Genomic DNA, 27,597 nt, shown 5'->3' with positions numbered 1-27,597 from the left:
AGATCGCTGATGGATCATAGTCCAGTTTGGATGGAGCTGACTCAAGAAAAAGAGGAGAGAAGATCCTGGAGGGTGAATGAGAACTTATTTAGACAAGAAAAGAATGTTCAAAAGTTAAAGGAGTGTTTAAAGGATTATTTTGCTTTGAATATGTATAAGGGGACTTCAATGTCAATGGTATGGGATGCAGGTAAAGCATTTATGCGTGGGATTTTGATAAAAATGAATAACTTTCATAGGCAAAAGCAGATTCAGAAATGTAAAGAATTGGAAGATGAGATCAAATTAAAAGAAAAGTTTTTGATTTTAAATCCTTCAGATGAAAGGATTAAAGAATCTATAAAGTTGCTAAGAACACAATTTAACATGTTGATGGCGGATCAATCCGCAACCAATTTATTGTTTATGAAACAAAATACATTTTGTAATGCTAATAAACCAGGGAGATGGTTGGCTTATCAACTAAGAAAGAAACAGAGACAGAGAATAATAGATAAAATAAACTATAAGGGTAAACTAGTGTATCAGAAGGAATTGATTAAGAAATCTTTTTTAGATTACTATCAAAAATTATATAAATCTACTAACGTGCAAATTTTAGATATAAATAAATATTTAAGTGAGGCCAACTTTCCCAAACTGACAGAGGACCAGAAACACAAAATTAATGGTTGAATTACTAATGAGGAAATTGCGATAGCAATCAAACAATTGAAACCAGGGAAAGCACCGGGCACGGATGGGTTGACATCTGTTTATTACAAAGCTCTAATGGAAGAGATGATTCAACCATTAGGTGATCTTTTTAATAATATTTTACAGGGCTCAGAGATTCCTCCTTCATGGCGTAGTGCTTTTATATCCTTGATCCCAAAAGAGGATCAAGATCCTACTTCACCAAAGAATTATAGACCTATATCTCTTTTAAATGTTGACTATAAGATATTTGCAAAAATTTTAGCAAATAGGCTTATGAGGGTTGTGCATTATCTTGTGCACAAGGATCAATCTGGGTTTATAACTGGTAGGTACATGAAAAATAATGCTAGACAAATTATTAACTTATTAGAATATCTAGATAAGAATAACCAAGTTTCGGCAGGGCTGATATTTTTAGATGCTGAAAAAGCTTTTGATCAATTGAATTGGCATTTTATGTTAAGAGTAATTGAAGAGATGAATCTTGGTGAAAAGATATTACAAGCTCTTACGGCAATATACCAAAAACAAACGGCACAACTTATTGTTAATGGAGGTTTGTCAGAGGTTTTTACAATAGAGAAAGGTACTAGGCAGGGATGTCCATTATCACCGTTGCTGTTTGTTTTAACATTGGAAATATTGTTGATTAAAATTCGAGAGTCGCAGGAGATAAAAGGAATAGAAGTTAACAAAAAAGAATATAAGTTAAGAGCTTTTGCAGATGACTTGGTGGTTACTTTGTCGCAACCTACTTATTCTGTAGTAAAGTTATTACAGTTGACTTATCATTATGGTTTGGTTTCGGGTTTTAAGATTAATGTTAATAAGACTAAAATCCTACCTAAAAATATGACTATTCGGGAGAAGCAGATTTTGGTTAATTTGACGGGTTTTGAAATTGTTAATAAGGTAAAATATTTGGGGGTGATTTTATCTGTTTCTAATGCAAAATTGTTTAAGAATAACTATGAAAGGTTGTGGGTTAGAGTACAGAAAGACTTGAGGAATTGGGAGAAGTTGCAATTATCTCTCATGGGAAGAATTGCAGTGATTAAAATGAATGTTCTACCCAAGTTCCTTTTTCTGTTTCAAATGTTACCGATTTTGAAGAACGAGATTAATTTAAGGGAATGGCAGAAAGGTATTAATAAATTTATTTGGGCAGGGAAAAAACCAAGGGTAAAGTTTAAAATCATGCAAGACTCCCGTGAGAGAGGTGGACTCAAGGTACCGAATTTGAAATTATATTATGATGCGGTGGTTTTAACATCAATTAGTGATTGGGTAAATTTAACAAATTTGGAGATACTCCATTTGGAGGGATGGGATTTACTTTTTGGTTGGCATGCCTATTTAATATTTAATAAAAAGTGGACCGGGCTTTTAAATCTCATATTATAAGAATCTCTTTACTTAGGTTCTGGAGAAAATATTATAAAAGTGATTTTAAAATACCATTATGGGCTATACCTTGGCATGCGATAGAGGGGATAAAAAGAGGTGTCAAAATGGATACGGTGTCTTATACACAGTTACTTAGATGGGATGGACAAAATTGGCAGTTAAAACTATTGGAAGAGCTAGCACATGAAAATATTATTTATTCTTGGTTTCAATATAGGCAATTAGTAGACAGATGGAAGATGGATCGTAAGGTGGGTTTCCTTAGAGAAGATGAAAATTTTATTAAGCAAGTGAAGGATCAAAGACAAACTCATATTAAGAGAATTTATGGGGTTCTAGTGGAATTGGATTCAGAAACAGAATTAATTAAGGATTGTATGATTAAATGGGCGCAGAATTTTGGTGAACCAGTTCTACTGGATACCTGGGAAACTATTTGGGTGAGAAATGTTAAATTTACACAAGCACAGAATTTAAGGGAGAATTTTTATAAAATGTTTTATAAAAACATTTTGTGGCACCTTGATCCACAAAAAATGTCTTTTATGTACCCTGACCTACAGCCTAAATGTTGGAGATGTGGTTGTTTGGATGCCACCTATTATCATATTTGGTGGTCGTGCAGAAATATAAAAGCCTTTTGGATCAAGATATGGTGGAATATTCAGAGAATTTTTAGAAGGAGGGTAAAATTCACTCCACAATTATTTTTATGAGGTATAGTTACTGATTGTGATACAAAGGAGGTTATATTGATGTTGAACTTGATCACAGCCGCAAGGCTGTTAGTAGGACAATATTGGAAAAAGGAATCTTTGCCTACTTTGCAGGAATGGTTTCTTAAAGTGTCTTATTTGGTGGAAATGGCAAAGATTTCGGCTTTCTTAAAAGAACAATCGCAAGAGAAATTTCTTGCTGTTTGGGATTAATGGATAAAGTTTATACAATTTAAATTGAATATAAAAAAATATCATCTAGCTTTTTTATAACTTTTATTTTTATATATATACATATATTTTAGTGTTATATTCTTTTTTTTCATATAATTTTTTTAACTTTTTTAAATTAAACCTATATTCTGCTCTGGGAAGCTCCGGGGGGGGGAGGGAGTGGGGGTTTTGGGGAGGGTTGGGGAAGGGTTGTTTTGTTTTGTTTTGTTTTGCTTTGTTTTTGTATTGTATTGTATTGGTTTTTTTTTGTCTTTTTGTAAAAATTTATAAAAATTTTTAATAAAAAAAAAATAGATCATGCCAGACAAATCTTATTACATTCTTTGACCAAGTGACAAAATTAGTGGATCAGAGTAATGCTGTGGACATAATTTACTTGGACGTAAGTAAGGCATGTGGTAAAGTAGATCACAACCTACTACTTGACAAGATAGAAAAATGTGGGGTAGGCAGCACCACCACCAGATAGATCCGTAGCTGGCTGACCGGCCGTACTCAGCATGTGGTCCTCAATGGAACCACATCTACATGGAGGGAAGTGTGTAGTGGGGTGCCCCAGGGCTGTGTTCTGGGCCCAGTGCTCTTCAACATCTTTATCAACGATTTGGACGAGAGGATAGATGGGGAACTCATCAAATTTGCAGATGACACCAAGCTGGCAGGAATAGCCAATATCCATAAGATAGGCTTAAGATACAGAAGGATCTGGACAGACTTGAACACTGGGCGCTATCTAACAAAATTAAATTCAATGGTGAAAAAAGCAAGGATCTACATTTAGGCAAGAAAAACCAAATGAACAGCTAGAGTATAGGGGGTACCTTGCTCAATAGTAGTAACTGTGAGAGGGACCTCGGAGTGCTAGTGGACAATCACCTAAATATGAGCCAGCAGTGTGCTGCAGCTGCCAAAAAGGCCAACACAATGCTAGGCTGCATTAACAGAGGGATAGAATCAAGATCACGTGAAGTGTTAATACCACTTTACAATGCCTTGGTAAGGCCACACTTGGAATACTGCCTCCAGTTTTGGTCACCACGATGTAAAAAAGGTGTTGAGACTCTAGAAAGAGTACAGAGAAGAGCAACAAAGATGATTAGGGGACTGGAGGCTAAAGCATATAAGGAACGGCTGCTGGAATTGGGTATGTCTAGTTTAATGAAGAGAAGGATGAGAGGGGACATGATAGCAGTGTTCCAATATTTCAGGGGCTGCCACAAAGAAGAGGGTGTCAAGCTATTTTCCAAAGCACCTGAAGCCAGGACAAGAAGCAACAGGTGGAAACTAAGCAAGGAGAGAAGCAACCTAGAACTATGGAGAAACTTCCTGACAGTTAGAACAATTAACCAGTGGAACAACCTGTCTCCAGAAGTGGTGAATGCTTCAACACTGGAGGTTTTTAAGAAGAGATTGGACAGCCATTTGTCCGAAATGGTATAGGGTTTCCTGCCTGAGCAGGGGGTTGGACTAGATGACCTCCAAGGTCCCTTCCAACTTTACTATTACTATTATTATTATTATTAAATATTATTTTTTTTAAATCAACAATTTAGATAACAGATATAAGGTAAAAACATGGTTAATTCCCCCCTCCCCTCCATGTGAGTACCTATTATAGCTGATAACAAACAAAGCCAGGGCTGTTGGCTATACAGGCTGCAAAAAGGCATTTGTGAAATGATAACTAGATAGGACTTTTTTCTTATTCAATTATCATTTATCATTGATGGTGACATACTTTTCTATCAACTCATAGACTAGCTAATATGAATAATGTGACCTTAAAGAAAATTTTAATATTGAAAAGATATTACCAACAGGGAAGAATTAAAATTAAGATGACTCACTCAAATTACTGATCAGAATTTTACGTAGGGATGCTCATATTTTAATCCGGTCTACATTTTAAAGCAAATCAGCCAGTTTCACACCTCTTTTATATGTGGATCACAATACAGTTATCCTTGGGATTCAGCACTGTATATACTTACTTTTCAGAAAAAAAGTACCAAGGGAAGATGTACAAAAGTGTGTATTTGAGATTAAAATGCATAAATCAGATACATCAGACAGCCTACAGAGGGTGTGCTTAAGCACGCAGGTGGTCCTAAGTGCCATGTTGGGACTTCATATCCTTTTAATTCTAGTATGTTCGTAAATGGAGGACCAGAGTCTCCCATGGCTGGCTTGCAAGATATAATACTAAACTGTCTATAACTGAGTGAAATGGTGCATCATAGGGCAAAACCTTTTCAATCAAGGTAACTCAAAGGGACTAATTTACAGAATGTATCCAGAATCTGGGATCCGTGACTCACATGGAATTGAAACTTGTCAATTTTATAAAGCATTTTATGACATAATGCAAAATGTCATAAAACATTCTCTATGGTTAACTTCTGATGCTTGACTGTGCTATACAGTTCAACATGAGCTACTTTCAAGGTATCTGAACATCTCCCTGTATTTTTAAGAACTTTTCAAGTACATTAAAATTGTTGAAGGTATTGAGGAACTTGATAAGGAAATGTCTCTGAAATGATGACCCAATGGTCAGACAGTCTAGTATTAAATATAATTCACTCAAAAACTTTTTATCTGTAAATCTACTCAATTATTTAAAGCAATTTTTGTTCCAATCCAATCTTCAGTTTTTTGAAGACTGTTTAAGAAAAATAATAGCTAATACATTTCTGTTAATGCTTTCCTTTTCCTTTCTCTTTCTTTTTTTGTTGGCTTTTGAAAGCAGCTAATATTGATTGGATATCCAAACCAGAACTAAATATGGCATTATATTTATAATTGTTAGAAAATCTTGATTTCTGCATGTTCTATTAATATCTAACTAGACCCGTTTAACATGACTGATTACAATTTGGACTTATGAAGACTTTATATATCCTATAGCTTTCTTCCTATAAAAATGGCCCTAGAAAAAATATTGTATGGTATGAAGAAATAGTTACAAAAACTGAAATATGCTTTAAGCTTGGGAAACAGAGAAAGAATGAGAAAGACGTTCAGAATGGCTATAAGATGTAATCTTCCTTGTCTATTTAATTGTCCCTAGATCTAATATCATCTGAAGTCAAGCCAAGAGAGATTAACTAGAGGAGATCTGGGTAGGACCATTGTTTTTAGCTAAAGACCTAGATCCTTGCCCCAACAGTGACTGGTGACTCAAGCATTTGAAGTTCTCAGTTATGTAGCCATAAAGAGCCATGGTTAGAAATGTGCTGTGTGGACTCTTTTACTTTTTGTAGACTGGAATCTGAGGTAGCCATGCGCCTGCCTTTGGAAAGAGACCTTGGGGGATTGCGAAAGGCCCTAGAAGAATTGAATGCAAGTCGAGCTAGCTTGCAGGTACAAGCTGACAATCTCAAAGAGGAGTTGGCCTGTCTCAAAAGAAACCACAAGGAGGTAAGAATGGATATAGCTGTGTGAAAAATTTGTCCATGATATTAAACATACGAGTTAAATAATACACTTCCTAGATCAATGTTATCACCCAGTCTTTAATAGAAGAACTTGGTAATTACATGTCTACTGGAAAACAAATGTTTATCATGTTGTTTCCTTTTGTTAGGCTATCTGAGTTTGGAATCTAAATAATAAGAAACATAATGAGTTTGGAATCTAAATAATAAGAAACATAAGTTAAAAGAATCTTATTTTTTTCTAATGGGTCTATACAAAGTTCCAATTTAAAGGAGAAAAGATGCTAGGTGATGCCCTTTGGAGGTTACTCCAATGTAATAGATCTGAAATTGAAGTCATCAGACCAGTCATACCCTCCCAACAGTTAGCAGCCCCAGCCATCACTAGAGGGCAAGGGAAACTCACTTTGCAGATACCGGATGAATTGCTTATAGCATTAAAAGTGGCATTAGAAAAAGACAAGTGGTTCAAAGCCCATAAAGCTGACTACATTTTACGTGATGGCCAAACTGTACATCCCAGAAAACCAACAGATCATGGTCCTGCAGAAAACCCACGACTCAAAAATGGCGGGATGCTTTTGGCTTTGTAAAAACACCAACACCTTGTGAGATGTCAATTCTGGTGGCCATCACTGAAAAAACACATTGAAACCTACATGACCAGCTGCCCTATCTATGCATCAGCTAAAAGATACCCGAAGAAGACCCCAGGTCTCTTCCAAGCAGTGGGAAAGCCCCAAGTGCCCTGGAAGGATATTTCTATGGATTTTACAGTGGGAGTGCTGGAAAGCTCAGGAAATACAGTAATTTGACTGATAAAGGATCTTTTCTCCAAACAAGTACATTTGGGCCATGCTCTAAAATTCCCTCAGCATGCACTTTGGCCAAGCTGTTTTTGCAACACTTGTATAGACTTATGGAGCCCCAGAATGCATCATTTCAGATTGCAAAATTTCAATTTATTTTGCAATTTTGGCAGGAGTTCCTAAAGTTACTTGGCACAGCCCACAGGCTTAGCTCCTCCCATCATCCTCAGATGAATGGGGGTATGTGTGAAAATATGAATGGCACCTTGGAGCAGTACTTGAGATGCTATTAACTACCAGTAGGACAATTGGGCTGATCTCCACCCTTTTGTGGAGGTGGCCTGCAATAACTCAGTGCATAGCAGCACTAGTTTCACCCCCTTTAAAATCATATCTGGGCAGGACATTGTATCTATGCTTGAATACTCCAAACCAAACCACAAACCACATCACTGGCTGAATGGATTGCCCAACTATACAGTATTTGGCCCCCTTTTCACTGTAGCCTATAGAAACCAGCAATTATTTCTCCCCTACACCCTGCAACAAAACTGCCATCTACTCCCATTTTGATTGAAGGTGAGCAACATTTTGAAATTAAGGAGATTTTAGAGTCTCGTAAACACAAAGGAAAAATCCAATACATGGAAGGACTTTCCTCTTTCGGAGAAGAATGGGTAGATGCTCAGCATGTCCAAGCCCCAAAACGCCTTTGCAGGTTTCACAACAAATATTGAGATAAACTCCACTGAAAACTAACTAATCATTCTATATTTTCTCTCCCTTTTTCCCGCAGGACTGATGTCCCTGTTAAGGGGGGGGGGCAGAACCTATCACTTCAGCCAAATGAAGTCAAGGGTCTTTCTTTTATAAATGTTTAATTTGACAGCCAATTTCATTTCCATATGGTATAGAAGTTTTGCAGCTTAAGCAGGCGATGTGAAGAAGCCCATAGCAGAATTACGTAGTTTATATTTCAGTTGCATGTGGCAGCTGGAGTCAACTTCATGATCCAGGGAAAAGATGCAGTCCTTTAAAGCATTTCAGTCTCCTGTTTGTGTTTCCCCCATCCCCAGTTCCTGAAGCATCTTGGAATCAAATTCAAAATGCTCTAGAACCTCTGTATAATCCTGATTTTTCTTTCTATTTTGTTTTGCTTGCTTTACTTTCACTTCCCTGCTTATCTTCCCATTTTAAATATAATTAAGCATAAAACAAGGCATGTTGCTGACTGGAATACTGCTGAGGATTTTTTTTGTAGAACCACAGAATTATAGAATCCTAGGGTTGGAGGGATCTTGGAGGTTTTCTAATCCAACCCTCTGTCCAGGGCAGGAAGCTTTAGGCCAGTGTTTCTCAACCTTGACAATTTTAAGGCATGTAGACTTCAACTCCCAGAATTCCACAGCCAGCAATGCTGGCTATGGAATTCTGGGAGTTGAAGTCTACATGCCTTAAAATTGTCAAGGTTGAGAAACACTGCCTTAGGCCATCCCAGACAAATGACTATCTGATGGAATGTGATCTGGATTCCCAGAAGGAAGAGAATGCACATTCCTTCATGGTATCCAGTCTTTGAAACCCTTCAGTGATGAAGCAGGAAGTGATTCAAGGACTCCAATGCAACTTTTTTTTTGCAGGGCCCACCTATGACAATTTTATTTAATTTCATGTAATTAATATTTTGTTGTGGCATTGCTGGTTGCTGTATATTGCCATCCAGCTCTTTCCCTGATGATATTTGACTGGTTTTTTTGTTACATCTGAACTTTTTTTCATGCCATAGGAGGTGGCTTCTCTCCAGGGGCATCTAGGAGGCACTGTCAATGTGGAGGTTGACTCCATGCCTGGCACTGATTTACAAAAAGTCCTGGCTGAGGTCCGTGACCAGTATGAGGGTGTCATGGAGAAGAATTGTCAGGAAGCTGAAGCTTTGCATCAATCCCAGGTGAGGAAAGGTTTGGCAAAGCAAAATATTGAAATGTGCAAACATTAAGTGAGCTTGAGCTTATATATGTCTGTAAGAGCTAGAAAGAGCATGATATAAAAATAAAAGAAATTTGTTTTGGCTGAATTCTCATATCATAGGAACATGTCTTTCATTCTCAAGTATTTCCCTTCTCTGATATAGTAAAGACTTTTTATTTATACCGTTTGTTAGGCCTTCATCCTAAATGTTTTCATTTCCTCCTCTTTATGTTGTTACTTTTACACTACCACATGAAAAGTGTCCTCAGAAAGAGGGCATATGGTTGATAGAAATAAGGGAAAATATAAGTTTCTGTTTTTCCTCTTAAGCATATATGTTTATGCTTAAAATGCATGCACAATTTCCTCTGATGCAAGCTGTGAGGAGGTAGGAATGAGATTTTGGATGATACTGCTATGTACTATGTAATGGTCCAGCTGATATCTGTAAGGTCCAAAAAAGCCAAGTATAACATGTGGAATGACTTCTGAATAGTTTTTTTAATTGTTGTTCACTTACAAATAGAATCTTGTCAGACTAAGGCAATTATCTGCATAACTATAGATATATCCTGTGAATAGCTAGGGACAGTCCACGCTTTCCCTCTTCTTGCCTGCCAGATAGTCCAAGTTCTGCTTTCTTTGCTTTCTGGGAAAGAGCCTGTTCCTCCCGGGACTCCAGAATACATTCCACTTCACACTCTATTCAGCCGGTTGCCTTCAGGTATAATTAAGATGTGGTCTCATTGCTGTCTGTGTTTAGGTATATGGAATGGAAGGAGAAGCTATGCTGTCTTGCTTCAACAGTAGTGTGCCTAGACATCATGGAGACGACATAGACCCTTGTATGTAATACTTCTAGGCACTCTTTCCTTCTACTCAGATTCAAATAGCTATTTCTGAGGCTGAGGATGATGATGATGAAGAAGAAGAAGAAGAAGAAGAAGAAGAAGAAGAAGAAGAAGAAGAAGAAGAAGAAGAAGAAGAAGAAGAAGAAGAAGAAGAAGAAGACTACAGAGGTAGCAACCAAGGTTGATGAGGGAAACAACCTTGAGACCCAAGCCAGATATTTTTTCTCTTTTAAGAAGACAAATATTTTACATGCAGCTTCCAGGAAGAGCAGTTTCTGCAACTTCTCCAGTCCTACTCTGCAAATCTAGAATATTCAAAAACATTTCCATTCAAACAACAAAAAATCCCATGTTTCTAGTTTTTGTAACTGTTAAGATTAGGCATCAAATATTTTTTGGATGGTAATTACGAAATCTCAAAATCCAGCTAAGGGCAAATTGGCAATAAATTGCAGCAGGATTAATGGTCTTGCAATCAATCTACTTGTAAATGCCTCATAGCCAACTGAAGTCAAGCCAATGATATTATAAACAAGCATAGCATTCATCTGCATTAGGCTGGATTATTAAACTATACAAATGTTGGAAGGATTGCATCAAAAGTTGAATGATCTTAGTAGAGAATTTTGATCTGATTCATTTTAATTATAGACACATGCATATGCACATCTTTTTCAGATGCTGGTCGAGTTTGAACAGAAAGATAGCTTATAATTCAAGATAATTGAATGAATGAATAAATGTCACTGGCCAAGGTCTGCCTTGATATTTGATTCTGCTTTGTTAGAAGTCAACAGAGATTTCTGATCAAATATAATCTATATGAATCCTGGTCAAAAGCTTTTTTAATTGTTAGACAGATTGAAAGCTGAACAATTGAGCAATGTACAGCATAGCCAGACCTGTTCATATGCAAATAATAATCCCAATTTCCAAAAGATTCCTATTCTCTGTATGGGGGATAATATGGTTAGAATATCTAATGTATAACTTCTCCTCTCTTTCATAGTGTGATGTACTCAATCAGGAGATTTCTGTCAGCACTGAAACTCTACAGAGTGCTCAGATGAAGATGGTGGAGTTGAAACGGTTGGCCCAGGCTTTGGAGATTGAGCTACAGTCTTTGTGGAGCATGGTCAGTTCCAGTTGTTTTCAAATTTGTGGATTGGATGCTATAAGTTCAAATGCAGAAGTAGTGTTACTGACTAAAATTTAGTATGAACTTAGTTCTCTCATGACCAAAGAAGGAATATCTCAATACTAGGCATCAATGGACATATTTGGAAGTTTTAGAGCAGGTTATGAACATTTTCACAAAGTTACTATTTAGGAGGCTGATTTACACCCCATCTCTCCTAAGATGCTGTCTGTCTCCAAGAATGAGACTGGCAGGCTTCCTGTTTTTATATTTTAAGAATGCCTTGAAAGGTTCCTTTAAATAAAAATTATGTACAAGATACTTTCCTTGTAATAGGCAGGCTTCCAAATTATTTTATTAAAAACAGTCTAAGACTGCTTACTCCAGATATCATTAGCCGGTATTCTCTGCTAAGCATTTGTGTAGACTTTTATAATATCTTCTTGAAACCAAGTCATGTTGGTAAGCTGGACTCAAGTTTCTATTCTCTCCATCTACCCTCTGCTTTTCCTGGGCCCGCAAAGCATCTTTAGATTTAGCATCTTCAGAAAAACAAAAATCTTTCTTGTTCCTAGAAAGAAGCCCTTGAGGGGACTCTGACTGAGGTGGAATCCCATTATGGGTTGGAGTTATCACAGTTACAAAATCTTGTGGCTGCCCGGGAGGCAGAGCTGCTGCAACTGAAATTGGATGCCCAGAATCAAGCTGAGGATTACAAGCGACTGATGGATATTAAAAACAGACTGGAACAGGAAATAGCAACCTACCAATGTCTTCTTGAAGGGTAAGGAGTGGGGAAGATGAGTGCTATCTGTCCAGCTTGTTAATCCATTTATTTCTATTCCTACAGTGTATAGGGGAGTACTGATATTTATGTAACTTAAACAGCAACATTTGCACTCAACTGGGAAATATCAGGAGATTTAGAAAGGATTGAATGAATCTGAAGAATTGATTTTTAAACAAATGATCTCTAAGAAAGATTTCTTCCTCCATTCACTGACAGCCATGGATTGCTGGTTGACAGTTGAAGAATGAGAAAGAAAATCTGTGAGTGAGAGGGATGAAATAGAATTTCCTGGAGGAAGGCTAGTAGTATGGAACAGAAAAATATATTTGCTCATCTCCAACCAGTAGTCGCCACATGATATTAAAGTCCTTACTGTACGTGTTATATAAATTTTCTGTATGAACCCATATGAAATGCAACTTGGAAAGAAACTGTAAGATGGAAATGATGGAACATATTTTTATGCAAGTTTTTAAATAGTATATATAATTGTTGCATTATTTTTCTATTTTCTAAACCATCCTTAGAATCTAGGTAGATGACTACTTATCAAATGTTTTAATAAATACATAATTAAATGACAAATATGTAAATAAGGCTTCTAAAATAATTATAGGCTGGATCAAGCCCCTATGAAAAAGAGCTATATGTTTGAGAGACTTTTTAGATTTTTTTAATCTAATCTTTTTTAAGCAATGGAAAGGCAACGGAGCTTGATAATAGTTATGAATTATTTCAAAGGGGAATTATATAAATTCCTGGAAAACAAGGCATCGAAGGCTACTAGTCCTGATAATTACATACTATCTCAAGTATAGTCCTCAGCATATCAGTGGCTGGAGAAATTAAATTGGAAACTATGGTAGTCATGTTTTTCTGAGCTTCACCATGAAATCTGGTTGGCCACTGTAAAATTAGAATGTCAGACAATGTGGTTATTTTGCTGAACTAGGATTGGGAAAACCCAGCTTCAAGATCACCTCTCAGCCATGGAAACCTAGTGGGTAGTTTTGAACCATCCTATTGTTCAGTCCAGCTGCCACTGGGATAATTATTTTTGTAGGAAAAGCTGGGAGAGGAAATGTTATGTACAAAGCAAGCTTCTTTGAAAAAGACAGGATATCAATCAATCAAATTAATTAATTAAACAAACAAACAAACAAACAAATGTAAAATAAAATAAAATAAAATGCAAGACAATAATGGACTTTTGTAGACGTAGAAACTGTTCTAAAATTACTTCTTTTACCATTTTTTTTTTTGCTCCTTTTATCTGGCCTCAAACATTTTCTTCCAATCTTGTTCACAATTCACAAATCCTTCAGGTTTGTCATATGCGTAGCTCCTAAATCTCTGCCTATAAGGAATTATATTGTACCTGTATAAGAATTACCTCTTTAATATGATAATAATCCATTACTTTCCTAACTGGAAGACCATTATAGACCTCCAAAGCGTTTTCTGTTATACATCTGGCCGCCTGTTCACTCTCAGATCACTCCCAGTTTCATTCCCATTTGCAAGAGGTAGCAATCTTTCAGATATAGTAAAATATAATAAAATAGGCTTTTATATCTTCTTCCTCTGTTAAGTTAGAAATTTTTATATCTTTGGGACCACCTTCCCTCTCAACATGTTCTGAAAACCCTAGATGTGAATATGCCCCTTCTAATGATTGGATTCCTTTATCAGATCCCTAAACTCTTTTCTTGCTTCTCACACTTCTCATTTTTGCCTACTTTTCCTTTTTCTCCTTCCAAAGCTGCTCTTCTTTCTCTTTTTTAATTAACATAAACTTTTCCTCTTTCTTTTGCTTCAAATATCTGAGCCTAAACCCTTTTTTGGATGGTCTATCTACTTTGCTTAATTGCAGGCATGAAGTAGATACCTGTCTCTACCAAAGCAGTAGCTTCTTCTGTATCTAAGGGAGACAGTGTCTTGCTGGTCTATTTTTTCCATCCCTGTTTGGTGTAATCTCTAGTGATAAGTCTGGTTTCTGAAGTCAGGATGTTAATTATTATCTGCAAAGTCTGAGATGTGCAAGGGCCAAACTTTCTTCCTTTTGTAGCTAAGGTTTGTTTTCTTTTGATACAGAGTACTTAATGAACTCCTTGAGTTTGATACTATCTTATGTTGGATATCTCATCTTGTTTTAGATATCCCTCTTTTATCATCCCTGTGATGAATTCTTTTAATTTATACCCAGTTTGGTTGGCTCAAGACTCCAACAGAATAGGCAAAAACACATGTCCCTAGACAATACATACAAGCTCTCACATACTATTATTCACAACTCAGTATCTCCACTCTTTCCCATTGCTAATCTTCCTCCTGCTATTGCTATTCCTGCTATTCGTCTTTGTGCATGCTGCTAGAGAAGAACATTCCTTTCCAACTGCTTTAAGTTGCTTTACTTCCACACACAAAGACATCTCCTTCTATCCCCCACATGTATCTTCAGCTGTTTCACAGCAAAGCTTTTATAGACAAGTTGCTGCTGGTGGTGAGAGGGCTTAAAAAGAAGAGATGAAAGCAGCACAGGTACCATCCATTTTCTGGGCAGCCTGCTCTCTCATATGTCTGCTTAAACATAGAGAATAGAATAGATAACCTTTATTGTTATTTTTTACTGTGGGCACATTGGCACACATTAAAAATGAAACTTTGCTGCTTGCTCTCAAAAGTGTACATATACAGTACATAACACACAATTAAACATGCTATATACAACATACTGTGTTTCCCCGAAAATAAGATGTGGTCTAATTTTATTTTTGCCTCCAAAAGAGGCACCAGGTCTTATTTTGGGGTATATGTGTGTCTTTTTCACTCACCTCTGGTCCAGCCTGCCCATTTCTTCTGTGGCTGAAGGAGCAGCTTCATTCTGCAGCTGAGAATGGAGCTCCGCCTGCATTTCATAGTCAAAGGCCTTTCTGAAAGGTCAATGCAGCCGAGAACTGAGCTATGGATTAAATCCATAGCTTGGTTCTCAACTACAGTGGCCTTCCAGAAAGGGCTCTGACTGCAAAATGCAGGTCTGAGGACGCTGCAGAAGAAGTGGGCTGGCGAGGAGAGGCCTGGGTGCAAGGTAAGTGGGTTCAAGGTGTGTGGGGCAGCTTAATTTTTAGGCCCACCCCCCAAAATCAAGTGAGGGCTTATTTTTTGGGTAGGCCTTACTTTTGGGGAAATACAGCATATATAAACCTTCACCCTTGCATATAAATAACATATAGTATTAATCACTGTCCATCTTGAATACACAGTGAAAAGATGAAGCTTTAGAGTTTACAAAGTTAATACTGTATGGAATAAAACTATGACTTATTCTGGATGTTCTGCCTCGGATACCCCAAAGCCTCCTCCCAGAAGGTAACAAGGAAAACAGATCATGAAGAGGATATGTAGCATTACAGACCCTGTTCAAGCAACACTTATATGCCATGTCCTGGATGGAAGGGAGGGAACTGCCAATAATCTTTTCAGCCATCCTCACCACTCTCTGCACCACCTTCCTGTCTGAAGCAGTGATGCTTCCAAACCAGACTGTAATGCTGTATGACAGGATGCCCTCGATCGTCCCTCTGTAGAAAGTGTAAGGACAGGGGAAGGAAGATGTGGTTTTTGTTATGTCCTGAGCCTTGCAAGCGGGCTCGGGGCGTTGCAGGCGGTCCCGGGCAGGTGCAAGCTGCCCGGGACCAGACAGGCTGTCGCCAGTGCTTGTGCGCATGTGCAAGTGCTGGTGCGCGAAAAGTAACACACTGACCCGGGAAAGTCCTATAAAAGGAGGCTGCGAGGTGTGGGCTTTTGCCGCCATATTCCAATGTAAGCTGAACTGAAGAATAAAGGTTTCCTGAGAACTACAACTGCTTCTCGTGTCTTACCATTTCGCGACGGACTCAACACTGGCGACGAGGATGGGATTGCCTTACATCGGAAAAGAGAAGGTGTAAGCTTACCCGAGTGAGTCCGGAGCGGCAGGAACGGCATTGACTCGGCAGCTACCCGCCAATCCAGCGTGCATTCGGGGGTAGGCTGGCTGATAGACCCTTCCTGATACGAAATGCCAAATATTGGAAGGCTTTCGGAATTCGACGTCTCACACCCAGAGAGGTGGGAGTCCTACGCAGCCAGGGTGGAAAACTACCTCAAAGTGAACCAGGTGAGGGAAGAGAGCTTGAAGGCTGCCACCCTGCTGTGCGTTTGCGGTCAAGACGCATTCGAAATCGCTGAGAACCTCGCAGCACCTGTTCCTTTAGAGTCTATCAGCTACGCAGATCTAAAAAAGTTACTGAAGGAGCACTTCCAACCTAAGATGTCCGTCATCGCGTGGCGCCACACCTTCGAGCAGAGGGATCAACGACCTGGAGAATCGGCCTTGGAGTACATCACTGCACTGAGGAAAGCCGCCAAACATTGCGAGTTCAAGGACCTCGAAGAACGACTGAGGGACCGATTTGTGTGCGGGCTAAGGCATCGAGAATTGCAACAGAGACTTTTCGCCAAGGAGGACTTGTCTTTCCAAGATGCCTTGAGAGAGGTCACCACAGAAGAAGCAGCGGGCGGTGCCATCAAGAACATGCGGCCGATCAGAAACAGTCCAGATGCTGCATCCGTGCACCAGGAAGAAGTCCAAAGAAACTCCGAGGAGGATCCAGATGAGGAAGTGGACCGTCTCCACCCCACAAAGGAAGGAAAACCAAGAGGAAGCTCTTCAGCTCTCCCCAAGTGCATCAGTTGTGGAGGTCGCCACAAGAGAGCCGACTGCAAGTTCCGCTCCGCTATCTGCCAGGCGTGCGGAAAACAAGGATACATTGCAGCTGTGTGCCTGGGCCGTCAGAAGGTACAACCTCAGGAAGAATTGCGCCTGAAAGGTACCAGGGTCCCCAGCCAGAATAGGGTGGGGTTTTGTGCTTCACGAAGAAGCATCTACAGGACAGGCACACACAAGCCCATTAAGAAAAAGCTGTCACTTAAGGTGAAGCTACAAGGGGTTCCATTAACTATGGAACTGGACACGGGGTCTGCACTTTCGATCATTTCTATGCACACATTTAGGAAGATTTGTTCCGGCAGCGGAACCCAGGCCAAGTTGAGGCCTTCTGACATTGTGCTAACGGATTTTCAAAACTTCAGAGTGTGTGTTAAGGGGGAGGCCACCCTTAACGCACAGTATAAGGATTTTGAGGGTCCACTAGACCTACTAGTAGTAGAGGGTGAACGAACGAGTCTCATAGGACTCGAGTCGTTTGAGGCCTTGGGGATACATGTCATAGGGCTCAACAGCCTACAAACACTCGACCTACAGGAAGTCTGCAAAGAATTTGCAGACGTTTTCAGCCCCCAGCTGGGCACATACAAAGGACCCCCTGTGTCATTAAAGTTAGACCCCACGGTCACTCCCATTAGAATTAAAGCAAGAAGGGTCCCTTTTGCTTTAAAGAGTAAAATTGACACTGAGTTGGACAAACTGATCCAACAAGGAATTCTAGAACCTGTTGACTCCAGTCCATGGGAGACCCCCATTGTCACGTCTCTTAAGGCAAATGGGGACATTCACATCTGTGCTGATTACAAATGCACTCTGAATAAGGCATTGCAGCAACATGCCTATCCTGTTCCTGTGGTCAGTCATATCCTGGCCTCCCTCAAGGGGGGGCGCGTTTTTGCAAAGCTTGACCTAGCTCAAGCATATCAACAGCTGCCTGTTGATGATGATGCTGCTATAGCTCAGACTATTGTGACCCACAGAGGGGCTTTCAAGGTAAAGAGACTTCAATTTGGAGTAAATGTCGCTCCTGGGATTTTCCAAAGCGTAATGGAAAACACACTACGGGGTATACCAGGGGTTTGCCCCTATTTTGATGATGTCTTAATTGCAGGAGACTCCACACACATTCTAGCTGAAAGGCTAAGGGCTGTCCTGTTAAGGTTCAGGAAAACGGGACTCAAACTCAAGAAGGACAAATGTAAAATTGGGGTACCTTCTACTGAGTTTCTGGGGTTCAAAATTGATGCTGCTGGGATTCATCCTGCTGAATCCAAACTAAAAGCCATTATGCAAGCCCCTAAGCCAAAGTCTAAGGCCGAACTGCAGGCTTTTCTGGGCCTTCTGAATTTCTACAATTCCTTTCTTCCACATAAGGCTAGCGTAGCTGAGCCTCTTCACAGGCTATTAGATAAACAGGCAGTGTGGCAGTGGTCACAATCACATGAGGCTAGTTTCAATGAGGTCAAGGCCTTACTCACTTCTAACAGTGTACTTGCACACTTCAATGAGTCCCTTCCTGTGTGCATCGCTTGTGATGCTTCCCCTTATGGGGTGGGTGCTGTTCTGAGCCACCTCAGGGCTGATGGAACTCAGGTTCCTGTTGCATATTACTCCAAGACATTGTCTGCAGCTGAGCGCAACTATGCTCAAATAGACAGGGAGGCCTTAGCTGTTGTTGCTGGAATTAAAAAATTCCATGATTTTTTATATGGTAGGCAATTCACGGTCTTCACTGACCATAAGCCTTTGCTGGGACTGTTTACCACACGTAAACAAACTCCCCAAATCATCTCTCCCAGGATGCTCAGGTGGTCTATCTTTTTGTCTGCATATGATTTTTCCCTGCTTCACAAGCCTGGGAAGGAAATGGGCCATGCTGATGGCCTCAGTAGATTACCCCTGCCGGTAATAGAGGCTGACCCCGCGCCAGCCATCAATATTCTCTCCATTCAAGCTTTGCCTGAGTCCCCCCTGAATGCCAGGGATGTAGCCGCTGAATCAGGCACAGATCATACACTTTCACGTGTCCTTTCTTGGGTTTTGTCTGGATGGCCTGAGCACTGTCCTAGTCCTGAGTTTCAGAGTTTCTGGTCTAAAAGGAACGAGTTGTCCACCTCTCAGGGTTGTCTGCTTTGGGGAAGCAGGGTTGTCATTCCCACCTCAATGAGGACTAGGGTCTTAGATTCCCTCCACGAGGGTCATCCTGGCATTGTTCGTATGAAGGCTCTTGCACGCAGCCACTTGTGGTGGCCAGGGGTAGACAAAGACATAGAAGCTAAGGTGCATGCTTGCCACCTTTGTCAACGTTCACGCCCTGAAATGCCCCAAGCTCCTGTGCATAGATGGGAGGAAACACAGTCTCCATGGTCTAGGGTGCACATTGACTACGCTGGGCCCTTTCAGGGTCAATTCTTCTTGGTCCTCGTTGACAGCCATTCAAAATGGCTTGAGGTTGTACCTGTCTCTTCAACCACCACTGCAAAGACTATTCAGGTACTGAGGGGGATTTTTGTTGCACACGGGCTCCCAGACATCATTGTGTCTGACAACGGCCCTCAATTCACTTCCTCCGAATTCCAAGCTTTCTTGCAGGCTAACATGATTCGTCATGCCACTTCTGCACCTTTCCACCCGTCCACCAACGGTATGGCTGAACGCATGGTTCGCATCACCAAGGACGCCTTGAAGAGGCTCACCTACGGGGACTGGCATCACAGGTTGGCTGACTTCCTCCTTTCTTATCGCACCACACCGTCCACTTCTACAGGGAGAAGCCCAGCTGAACTTCGTTGGGGGCGCAAACTGACAACCAAGCTTGACCGGTTGCATCCGGACAGACTGCCTCCTTCTGTTTCACACCCCAGGGCACCTAGGCAACTACTTGTGGGTGCCCCGGTTTGGACTCGTAATTACGGGCCTGGGCATACATGGATCCCCGCATCTATATCCAGGGTCACAGGTCCTCTATCCTACGAGGTATCCCTGGACAATGGTCGTGTCCTGCGTCGGCACATTGACCAACTTCGCCCTAGACGGGACCTTCCCGCTGAGACTCCTGGGTCTTTTCCAGGGGGGGAGGGGGAGCCCTTTGGGCAAAGGGAGGGGCATGGAATGCTGCCCTGTACCAATGAGAGAGCCACAAATGGCCCATCCCAAAATTCCGCAATTGCTCCCAACAGGAAGTCATGGAGCCCAACTAGAACTCAGGCATCAATGCCTACTCCAGCCAGGGAGTCACCCCGGGGGCATGATCACCTTTCACCCGCATCACTCAGTACTTCAGTCAGAGAGAATATCCAGGAGCATCCCAACAATCCATTCCCTGCAAGAGAGCTGGCACACACTCCTCCTAGTTGGCCTGACTTCAACCCTGTCCCTAGAAGGGGGCAAACACACAGGGAGGTGGTCGAGGAACCAAATCCCGACTACAACACCTCTGACTACACTCAGGGGACAACTGAGTTTTGGGACAGTACTGAAACCCACACAAGCCCGGATACAGAACGGGAATCAGGGGATAGACAGCATTCTGACAGGTCTTGGATAGACTTAGGAGGTTCTACAGAAACGCCCAACAGTGACAGTCACTTAGAAGGGCCAGAGAGCCTATAGCTAGGCGGGACAACCAGGTCATACACTGGAAGAAGCCCTGGCCTGATGAGCCCGGTGGGCAAGCAAGCAGGCCAGGCATTAGAGCACAGTTCTTGGGAATCACCAAGGCATAATGGAGGGAACAGGCACACGTCACCCCTCAGTCAGGGAGTACCTAGCAAGCACCCAGAGCTTAGGAGGTCACAGAGAGCAAGGAAATCTCCTAAGTACTTAGAGGATTACATAACACTATTGGCTAAATAGAGCCAGTAGAAGGGTAGAAACACTGAGGCAATGAAAATGGGGGAACTCCGAACATGGAGGGGAGCAGAGCATTGTACTAAGAGTGGGTTGTGTATTATTTGGCATTGTTCGTAGTTTTAGCCTGGGGGAAAGGGGTGTTATGTCCTGAGCCTTGCAAGCGGGCTCGGGGCGTTGCAGGCGGTCCCGGGCAGGTGCAAGCTGCCCGGGACCAGACAGGCTGTCGCCAGTGCTTGTGCGCATGCGCAAGTGCTGGCGCGCGAAAAGTAACACATTGACCCGGGAAAGTCCTATAAAAGGAGGCTGCGAGGTGTGGGCTTTTGCCGCCATATTCCAATGTAAGCTGAACTGAAGAATAAAGGTTTCCTGAGAACTACAACTGCTTCTCGTGTCTTACCATTTCGCGACGGACTCAACAGTTTTCCTGTGCAACGCAGACACATGACTAACACTCTTATGAGATGCTGCATGATATGTCTCTGGAATCTGATGTAGGACTATAGAACTGTTCCTTGATTTAGATATATACATTCCTGACCTTGTTTTACATTGAAGTGTACATTTTTGCTAATAAAGAAAATACTGTGCAAATCATTAGTATCTTATATAATAACAGACCATGAAATAGGTGACAATTGCTCTGTAAGCACATTGGTGCATATTGAGTTCATTAGGAAAAAAAATTAACTCATGCTGGCTTAGTATTTGGGAGTTTCAATACAAATGAAATGTTCCAAGTTGGAAAAGGTTGCTTTACATTCACATTACAATCAATTAGTCTTTTCACAGGATGCCTCTAGTAAACCTTTTTTTTTTTTTTTTTGGCTTTATGTCTTAGTGCATTTGTACTGAAACTCCCAAATACTAAGCCAGCATGAGTTATTTCTTTGTGAAATGGATTGGGATTCAAGCAGGAACTGAATATTACACATGAACTCTGTATTAGGCAATTTGGAAAATCATGAATCTTGTTCACAGACCTGATGTTCTTTTTTTTTTTTAGGTCTGAATCTGAACCACTGACTACTCCAGGTATGCTAAATAACTTGATATTCAGGCTGCTTTTTTAGGGAATCTGCAAAATGAAAATCAGTTCATAATTTTGCAGCAATTTTAGACAGAGACTCTTATGCAGGCCTCTTACAAGAAAACTAACAAGAAAATTTCATTTATTCTCTGAATCTTTTCTAGAGTTGAATGAGTCTTGCAATGGTTTGGACATCCCAGTTTATCTTCCCTTAACCAGAGGCAGGAAACCTATAGTCTTCCAAAGTTGTACTTAAGTTAGCATGATCAATGGTGCAAGTTATACTTTCAGTTTCCACATCTGCATTTCTCAGATTTCTCACCATTACTTAACTTGCTGTCCTCCAGATGTGATGCACTTCAACTTTAACACTTTTATTCAGCATTGTTTTTACATCACGCACTGTAAAAATTACAATGATTTTTACTGAACATTGTTATGCTCAATTCATTTTTAGCAGATCCTGCAGATTAGTGACTATACTTATATTCTAAATTTAAATTAGTTTTAGTTTAATTTAATTATCATGTCTCCTAAAGAAAGAATCCTCTAAAGATCTCAGCACTGTCACAAAATTCTATTTCCCATGATTATTTGCTAGTGATGCTGATTATTAGCTATGGTGGCACAGTGGTTAGAATGCAGTATTGCAGGCTAATTCTGCTGACTGCCAGTGGTTCGATTCTCACCAGCTCAAGGTTGTCTCAGTCTTTCATCCTTGTGAGGTCGGTAAAATAAGGACCCAGATTGTTGTGGGCAATATATTGATTCTGTAAACTATTTAGAGAGGGTTGTAAACCGCACTATAAATCTAAGTGCTATTGCTGTTGCCATTGCTATTTAGGAAATTGTTTGATAAATATGGTATTTGTTTGATGAACTGCAATGTGAACATATATTGTATGGATTATTATTTCATCTGTGCAGGGCAGGTACCATCTTTGAAAGGAAGCTAAATTAGAATATACTAAATGAGTGGTAAAAATCAGTATGTATGGTATTTGTGAAATAATCAAACACGTTCTTCAAACCACTGGGAAAAAAATCAGTAGGGGACGTAAATAAAGTATTCCAGGCTGTGTCAATCTTCAAAGACATTATAATAGGATAATTTTAACTGTGGAATATAGTCTATTCCAAAGACTATATATCTAGTGATAAAACGTTTCTATCATTATCATATTGTCTTTGACAATCATAGAACCGTTACAACAGGGAAGCATTTTTGCCAAAAGATAGGGCCATTTGTTTTTACTAGATTCTCATAAAGATAACATTTCAATTTGTAGGATTTTTTTTTAATTAGGAGAACTGGGTGCAAAAGACATGGATATAGAATAAATTTTGATGACAAAATTTATTGGAGCACTACAACTACTCCCTACAATTTTTTTATTTAACCCTCCACTAAAATTCCTTTTTTCCCTAATTTAAATGAGAACAGATTATTATTTTTATTAAAAAAGATGATGTGTTTAAGTAAAAAATAGTCAGAAATCATTGCAAATTTTCCAAGGGATATATCAAAAGATTTGTATCTATCTTTGATACAGATTGTATGTTGAGGAAGTGGTTCATTCAATGAAATAATAAGGGATTCCAAACTCAATTCCATTGAGGGCCGCATCAGCATTGTGGTTGCCCTCAGGGGGCCAGGTGGGTGTGGCCAGGGTGGGTGCGGCCCAGTGGGTGGGTGTGGATGGAGTGGGTGTGGCCAGGGTCTACATCGTTTGCGTCAAGGGTGCCTGTGGAGGCCTGGGCAGGAGTGGGACAGATCTGAGGGTCTCTGGCAGAGTGGGACCAGGGCAAGTACCAAGGAATGGTCCGCTGGAGGAACCTCACTGTTCCTCTCAGGCCATGCGGGGGGGGGGGGGCTTAAGGAGCTAAGATTGAATGTGTTTCAGCATAGATGGCCACCACAAAATTGTACATTGGCTCCCAGTTGACCAGGGCCAGGGCCAAGGCAGCAGGGGCCATTCCCTCGCTATTTCCAGGATGACTTCACAGGCCACATCCGGCCCCCGGGCCTTGTGTTTGACATGTCTGAACTAGAGAACATTTCTTCTAAAGACTGACTGAACATGAATAAGTCACAGTGGACTGATTCTCAAAAGACTTTCAGTGGATGGCTATAATAGAGATCTGCATATGTGACTGTAGTCATTTCCAGCAATTGGATAGCTGGTAATGCCTATCACCTGTACAATGTAGTTTTTGCATAAAACAGATTCTTTGGGAAAGAGGCTGGTATTTCTTTTCAACTGGGCTGAGAATACTGAGATACTAATGGGGAAATTCAATAGGATGATTATGGTGGCTGTGGATGGTAAATATTTGGACTGATTTCATTCCAGGGCTTTTTAACCTTTTCACGCATTGTACCACTTTTAGGATATGGCAATATCTAAGTACCACCAGTCGCCTAGCAAGGTGTCAAAAACCTGATGACCAAAAAAAAAAAAAAAAAAAAAGGAAAAAGGAAAAAAGTGATAAAGTACACGTGGTCCTTGACTTACAACAGCTTGCTTAATGATTGTTCAAAGTTACAACAGCACTGAAAAAAGTGTCTTATGACCATTTTTCACACTTATGACTATTGCAGCTTCCCCAGAGTCTTGCGATTTACATTCAGATGCTTGGCAACTGATTCATATTTATGACATTCACAGTGACCCAGGGTCACATGATCCCCTTGTGCGACCTTCTGACAAGTGGTCCATGGGGGAAGCCAGATTCACTTAACAACCATGTTGCTAATTTAACAACTGCAGTGATTCACTTAAGAAATGTGGCAAGAAAAGTCATAAAATGGGACAAAACTTATTTAATAAATTTCTCACTTAGCAACATAAATTTTGGGCTCAATTGTGGTTATATACATGGTATATATACGTGGTAATTGTATATCCAATTACCATACTTTTAATGGGAAACTTGTGCCTGTTTCTCTGACCTTAATCTTTGCACTGTTCTATCCCCTTCTCTCCTTCTAGTTGACCCAAAGAAGCTGATAGGAGATTGCAGGGGCTTTGGAGGGGGGTGGTGCAGCTTCTGCACTTGGGGGCATGGGGGCATGTTGGGGTGTTAGTTGGCTATCCCCCAAAGATTCCCTAACTTTAAAACAGGTCTTGGGTGGCAATAGTTACCCAGCACGAGGGGGCTCAGGAGAAAGAGATTCCAGCAATGCTAACTCTCAAAAATGAGGGGCACAGAGGCAGCTACAAGCAGGGGAGGCAGGGAAGGAGTGTGGGGGGAGGGAGACAAAGAAAGAAAATCAAACCTGATTGACAGGGAACATAGTAACCCTGCCCCTACTCCGCAGAGGGCAGATCCCCATCATCCCTGGTCCGGCAGAGATCTTCCTGCCCCACCGTTGCAGACAAAGGGAGGCTCCAGTGAGAAGGAGGAGGAAGAGGGTTAAGCAAGTTTAGCAACCGAAGTGGGGATCCCCCCAAAAAAATGTGCTTCGTGGGTAACCACCCAGCATGACAGAAGTGACCAAAACCTGCTGCAACCACCCCACAGACGGGAGGGGGAAATAAAAACCAACCAGCCCATTCCAATGAAAAATTTTCAACAGAAATGCTTGGCTGGTGACTTGGAGGGGAAAAGGGGACAGTTTCATCCCCCCAAACACTGCGCCAATCCGGGCACTTCCACTGAGTCCAGAAGAAGCGCCAATCAGCTGGAGCTCAGAGCTGATCCTGGCGCTTCTGCTGAGCCTTGACAGCCCTGCAGCTCCAGTTGTCTTTCACTCAGGCTTGTGTGGTGCTGCCGCCGGTTCAGTTCATTCCCTTCCCCCGATACCACTTCTAGGATGGTTGCATACCACCTGCCAGATGCCAATGTACCACAGGTGATATGCGTACCACCAGTTGAAAAGCTCTGCTCTAGTAGAATAAAGATGCGATATATAAATATTCAACAAGATTGAATTGGTGTAAAGCAAACTCTGCATGAAATGTGATTCTTAATAAATATTATTCATTTTAAAATCCCAGTGGTTCAAGTTGAAGACATAAAAGGTATAAAAAGACTACTTCTTTGAGGGATATCGGTAATTAAAAATGTGAAGTATAAATAAATAAAACATATATTTAGCTGAAATATCAGTTGATGGCTCTGAAACGTATTTGAATATATAATAGCAATCCTGAAAGGTAGGCTTTTGTGATTTATCCATTCTTTCTTAGATACCCCATGCTGTCTCTCTCCCTCCATCCCTGATAATAGTGTCTTGTATCACTCCTTGCAGAACCTTCTGTAAGCCGACGAGTGAAGACTATCATTGAAGAACTGGTGGATGGCAAGGTGGTGTCATCCCGCATGGAGGAAGTGGAGCACTAGCTTTGAAAGATGCGTCCTTCCCTGTAGCAGTTTTGTCAGCACAATGATGGTGGTGATGGTGAAGAAGACGGGAAGGGAATAGAAGCTCTGTATGAGGGTTGATTTTTTTATTTTTTTGGCCTGCAAATAAATGAGCCTTTCATTTTTTGCCTAGGTAACTGTTGATTGTGATTTTTGGAATTAGTGGATTTGAAATCTTTACATTTTAATTTCCACACTTATCTTGGATTCTGTTGCATAACCTGCTAACCATAGCTTGGATCACACTAAAACCCACCATACATCATAAAGTGGCTTCTTTCGTTTTGTATTAGTACAGTTAGTCCTCAACATTTAACCATTCATTTAGGGACCATTTGAACTTATAATGGCACTGAAAAAAGTATAATGATTGTTTTTCACACTTAGGACTGTTATAGCCTCACCATGGCCACATGATCAAAAATCAGACCTTTGGCAAATGACTTATATATGATGGTTGTAGTGTCCTGGGGTCACCTGATCATTTTTTGTGACTTTTTGAGGTCAAGGGAAAGTCAGATTCACTTAACAACAGTGTAACTAACTTATTAATTGCAGTGATTCATTTAACAACTGTGGCAGGAAATTCACTAAACAACTGTCTCACTTAGCAACATAAATTTTGGGCTCAATTGTAGTTGTAAGTCCAGGACTACCTGTATAGTCTGAATCATGAAGCATTAGAATATCTGTTTTGGGGACTCAATGGATCCAAGTACTAAGAAATATACAATATGATTTAAAAATGAAATTAAATAATGAAATATTATTCTCTGTTTATTGGACACACTAAAATGCTTAAAAAGGAATTAATATTTTTATGTTGGTGTTACAAGAAATTTGAAAATTAATGATTTGGTCTTTCTACTTATATCTTTGTTTTGCCTTCAGATTACTATCTATGTTACTACAATTATGGGAAAAGATATTATAGTTAAGAACATCATTGTATTCTGAACTATATTACTAAAACAGATTTTATTATTTCATGAAAAGCTTTGGTTTACTAAATCTGAGCTATGGCAAAGAGGATGATTTCATATATTTGGAAAGTAATTTACCCTCCTGATTTTAAGAAGAGGCTCCAATATATAAGTTTGTTTTTGAGAAATCTCTGCCTTCTAAAAATGAGAAGATGACTTGGGACACATTTCTGTATTGACAATATTTAAAGATAAGTTTAAGGATTAATTTTATATTATTTACAGCAATTATATGGATCTTTTTTCAATTATTTGGGTTTTTTTGTCTGTCATATTTAGTCAATTTCAGTCACTACAGAATCTTTAGGTTTTCTTTCTTCATTAACATTTTTCTTCTGTTAGTGATGTACAGTATGATTATTTTTTATTTCTCTCTTTAAAAATAAATTGTTTAAAACAATTGTCTTCAAAAATTGTCTTGTTTTATCTGAAAAAAAAAAGCTGCTAGTGTTTTTTTTTAAACTGGGAAAAATGTTCTAAATGAGGGATTGCAGATTTTCTGTTGCTTCTGCCAACAAGGAGTTTGTACAGTTGTGTTTTCTGCTGTTTT

At 40.1% G+C, this 27,597-nt stretch overlaps 1 protein-coding gene across 2 annotated transcripts in view; it reads left to right on the top strand.

The window, feature by feature from the left end:
* LOC120312808 (keratin, type I cytoskeletal 19-like) overlaps nucleotides 1–27,391 on the top strand; it is a 77,629-nt gene extending 50,238 nt beyond the window's left edge. The window contains exons 5-10 of one of the 2 annotated variants that reach the window (XM_039354007.1): nucleotides 6,320–6,476; nucleotides 9,089–9,250; nucleotides 11,131–11,256; nucleotides 11,835–12,043; nucleotides 21,673–21,701; nucleotides 25,952–27,391. In XM_039354007.1, coding sequence (XP_039209941.1) covers nucleotides 6,320–6,476; nucleotides 9,089–9,250; nucleotides 11,131–11,256; nucleotides 11,835–12,043; nucleotides 21,673–21,701; nucleotides 25,952–26,043 — 775 coding nt within the window. In that variant the 3' untranslated portion in view covers nucleotides 26,044–27,391. The remainder of the gene's footprint in view (nucleotides 1–6,319; nucleotides 6,477–9,088; nucleotides 9,251–11,130; nucleotides 11,257–11,834; nucleotides 12,044–21,672; nucleotides 21,702–25,951) is intronic. The other variant, XM_039354008.1, reaches the window with a different exon arrangement.
* The last annotated feature ends 206 nt before the right edge of the window (nucleotides 27,392–27,597 follow it).

This window comes from Crotalus tigris, unplaced genomic scaffold (assembly GCF_016545835.1).
Source record: "Crotalus tigris isolate CLP2741 ecotype Arizona unplaced genomic scaffold, ASM1654583v1 scf7180000018544.1747854, whole genome shotgun sequence".
Lineage (NCBI taxonomy): Eukaryota > Metazoa > Chordata > Lepidosauria > Squamata > Viperidae > Crotalus > Crotalus tigris.
This window is presented reverse-complemented; position numbering and strand designations above follow the sequence as displayed.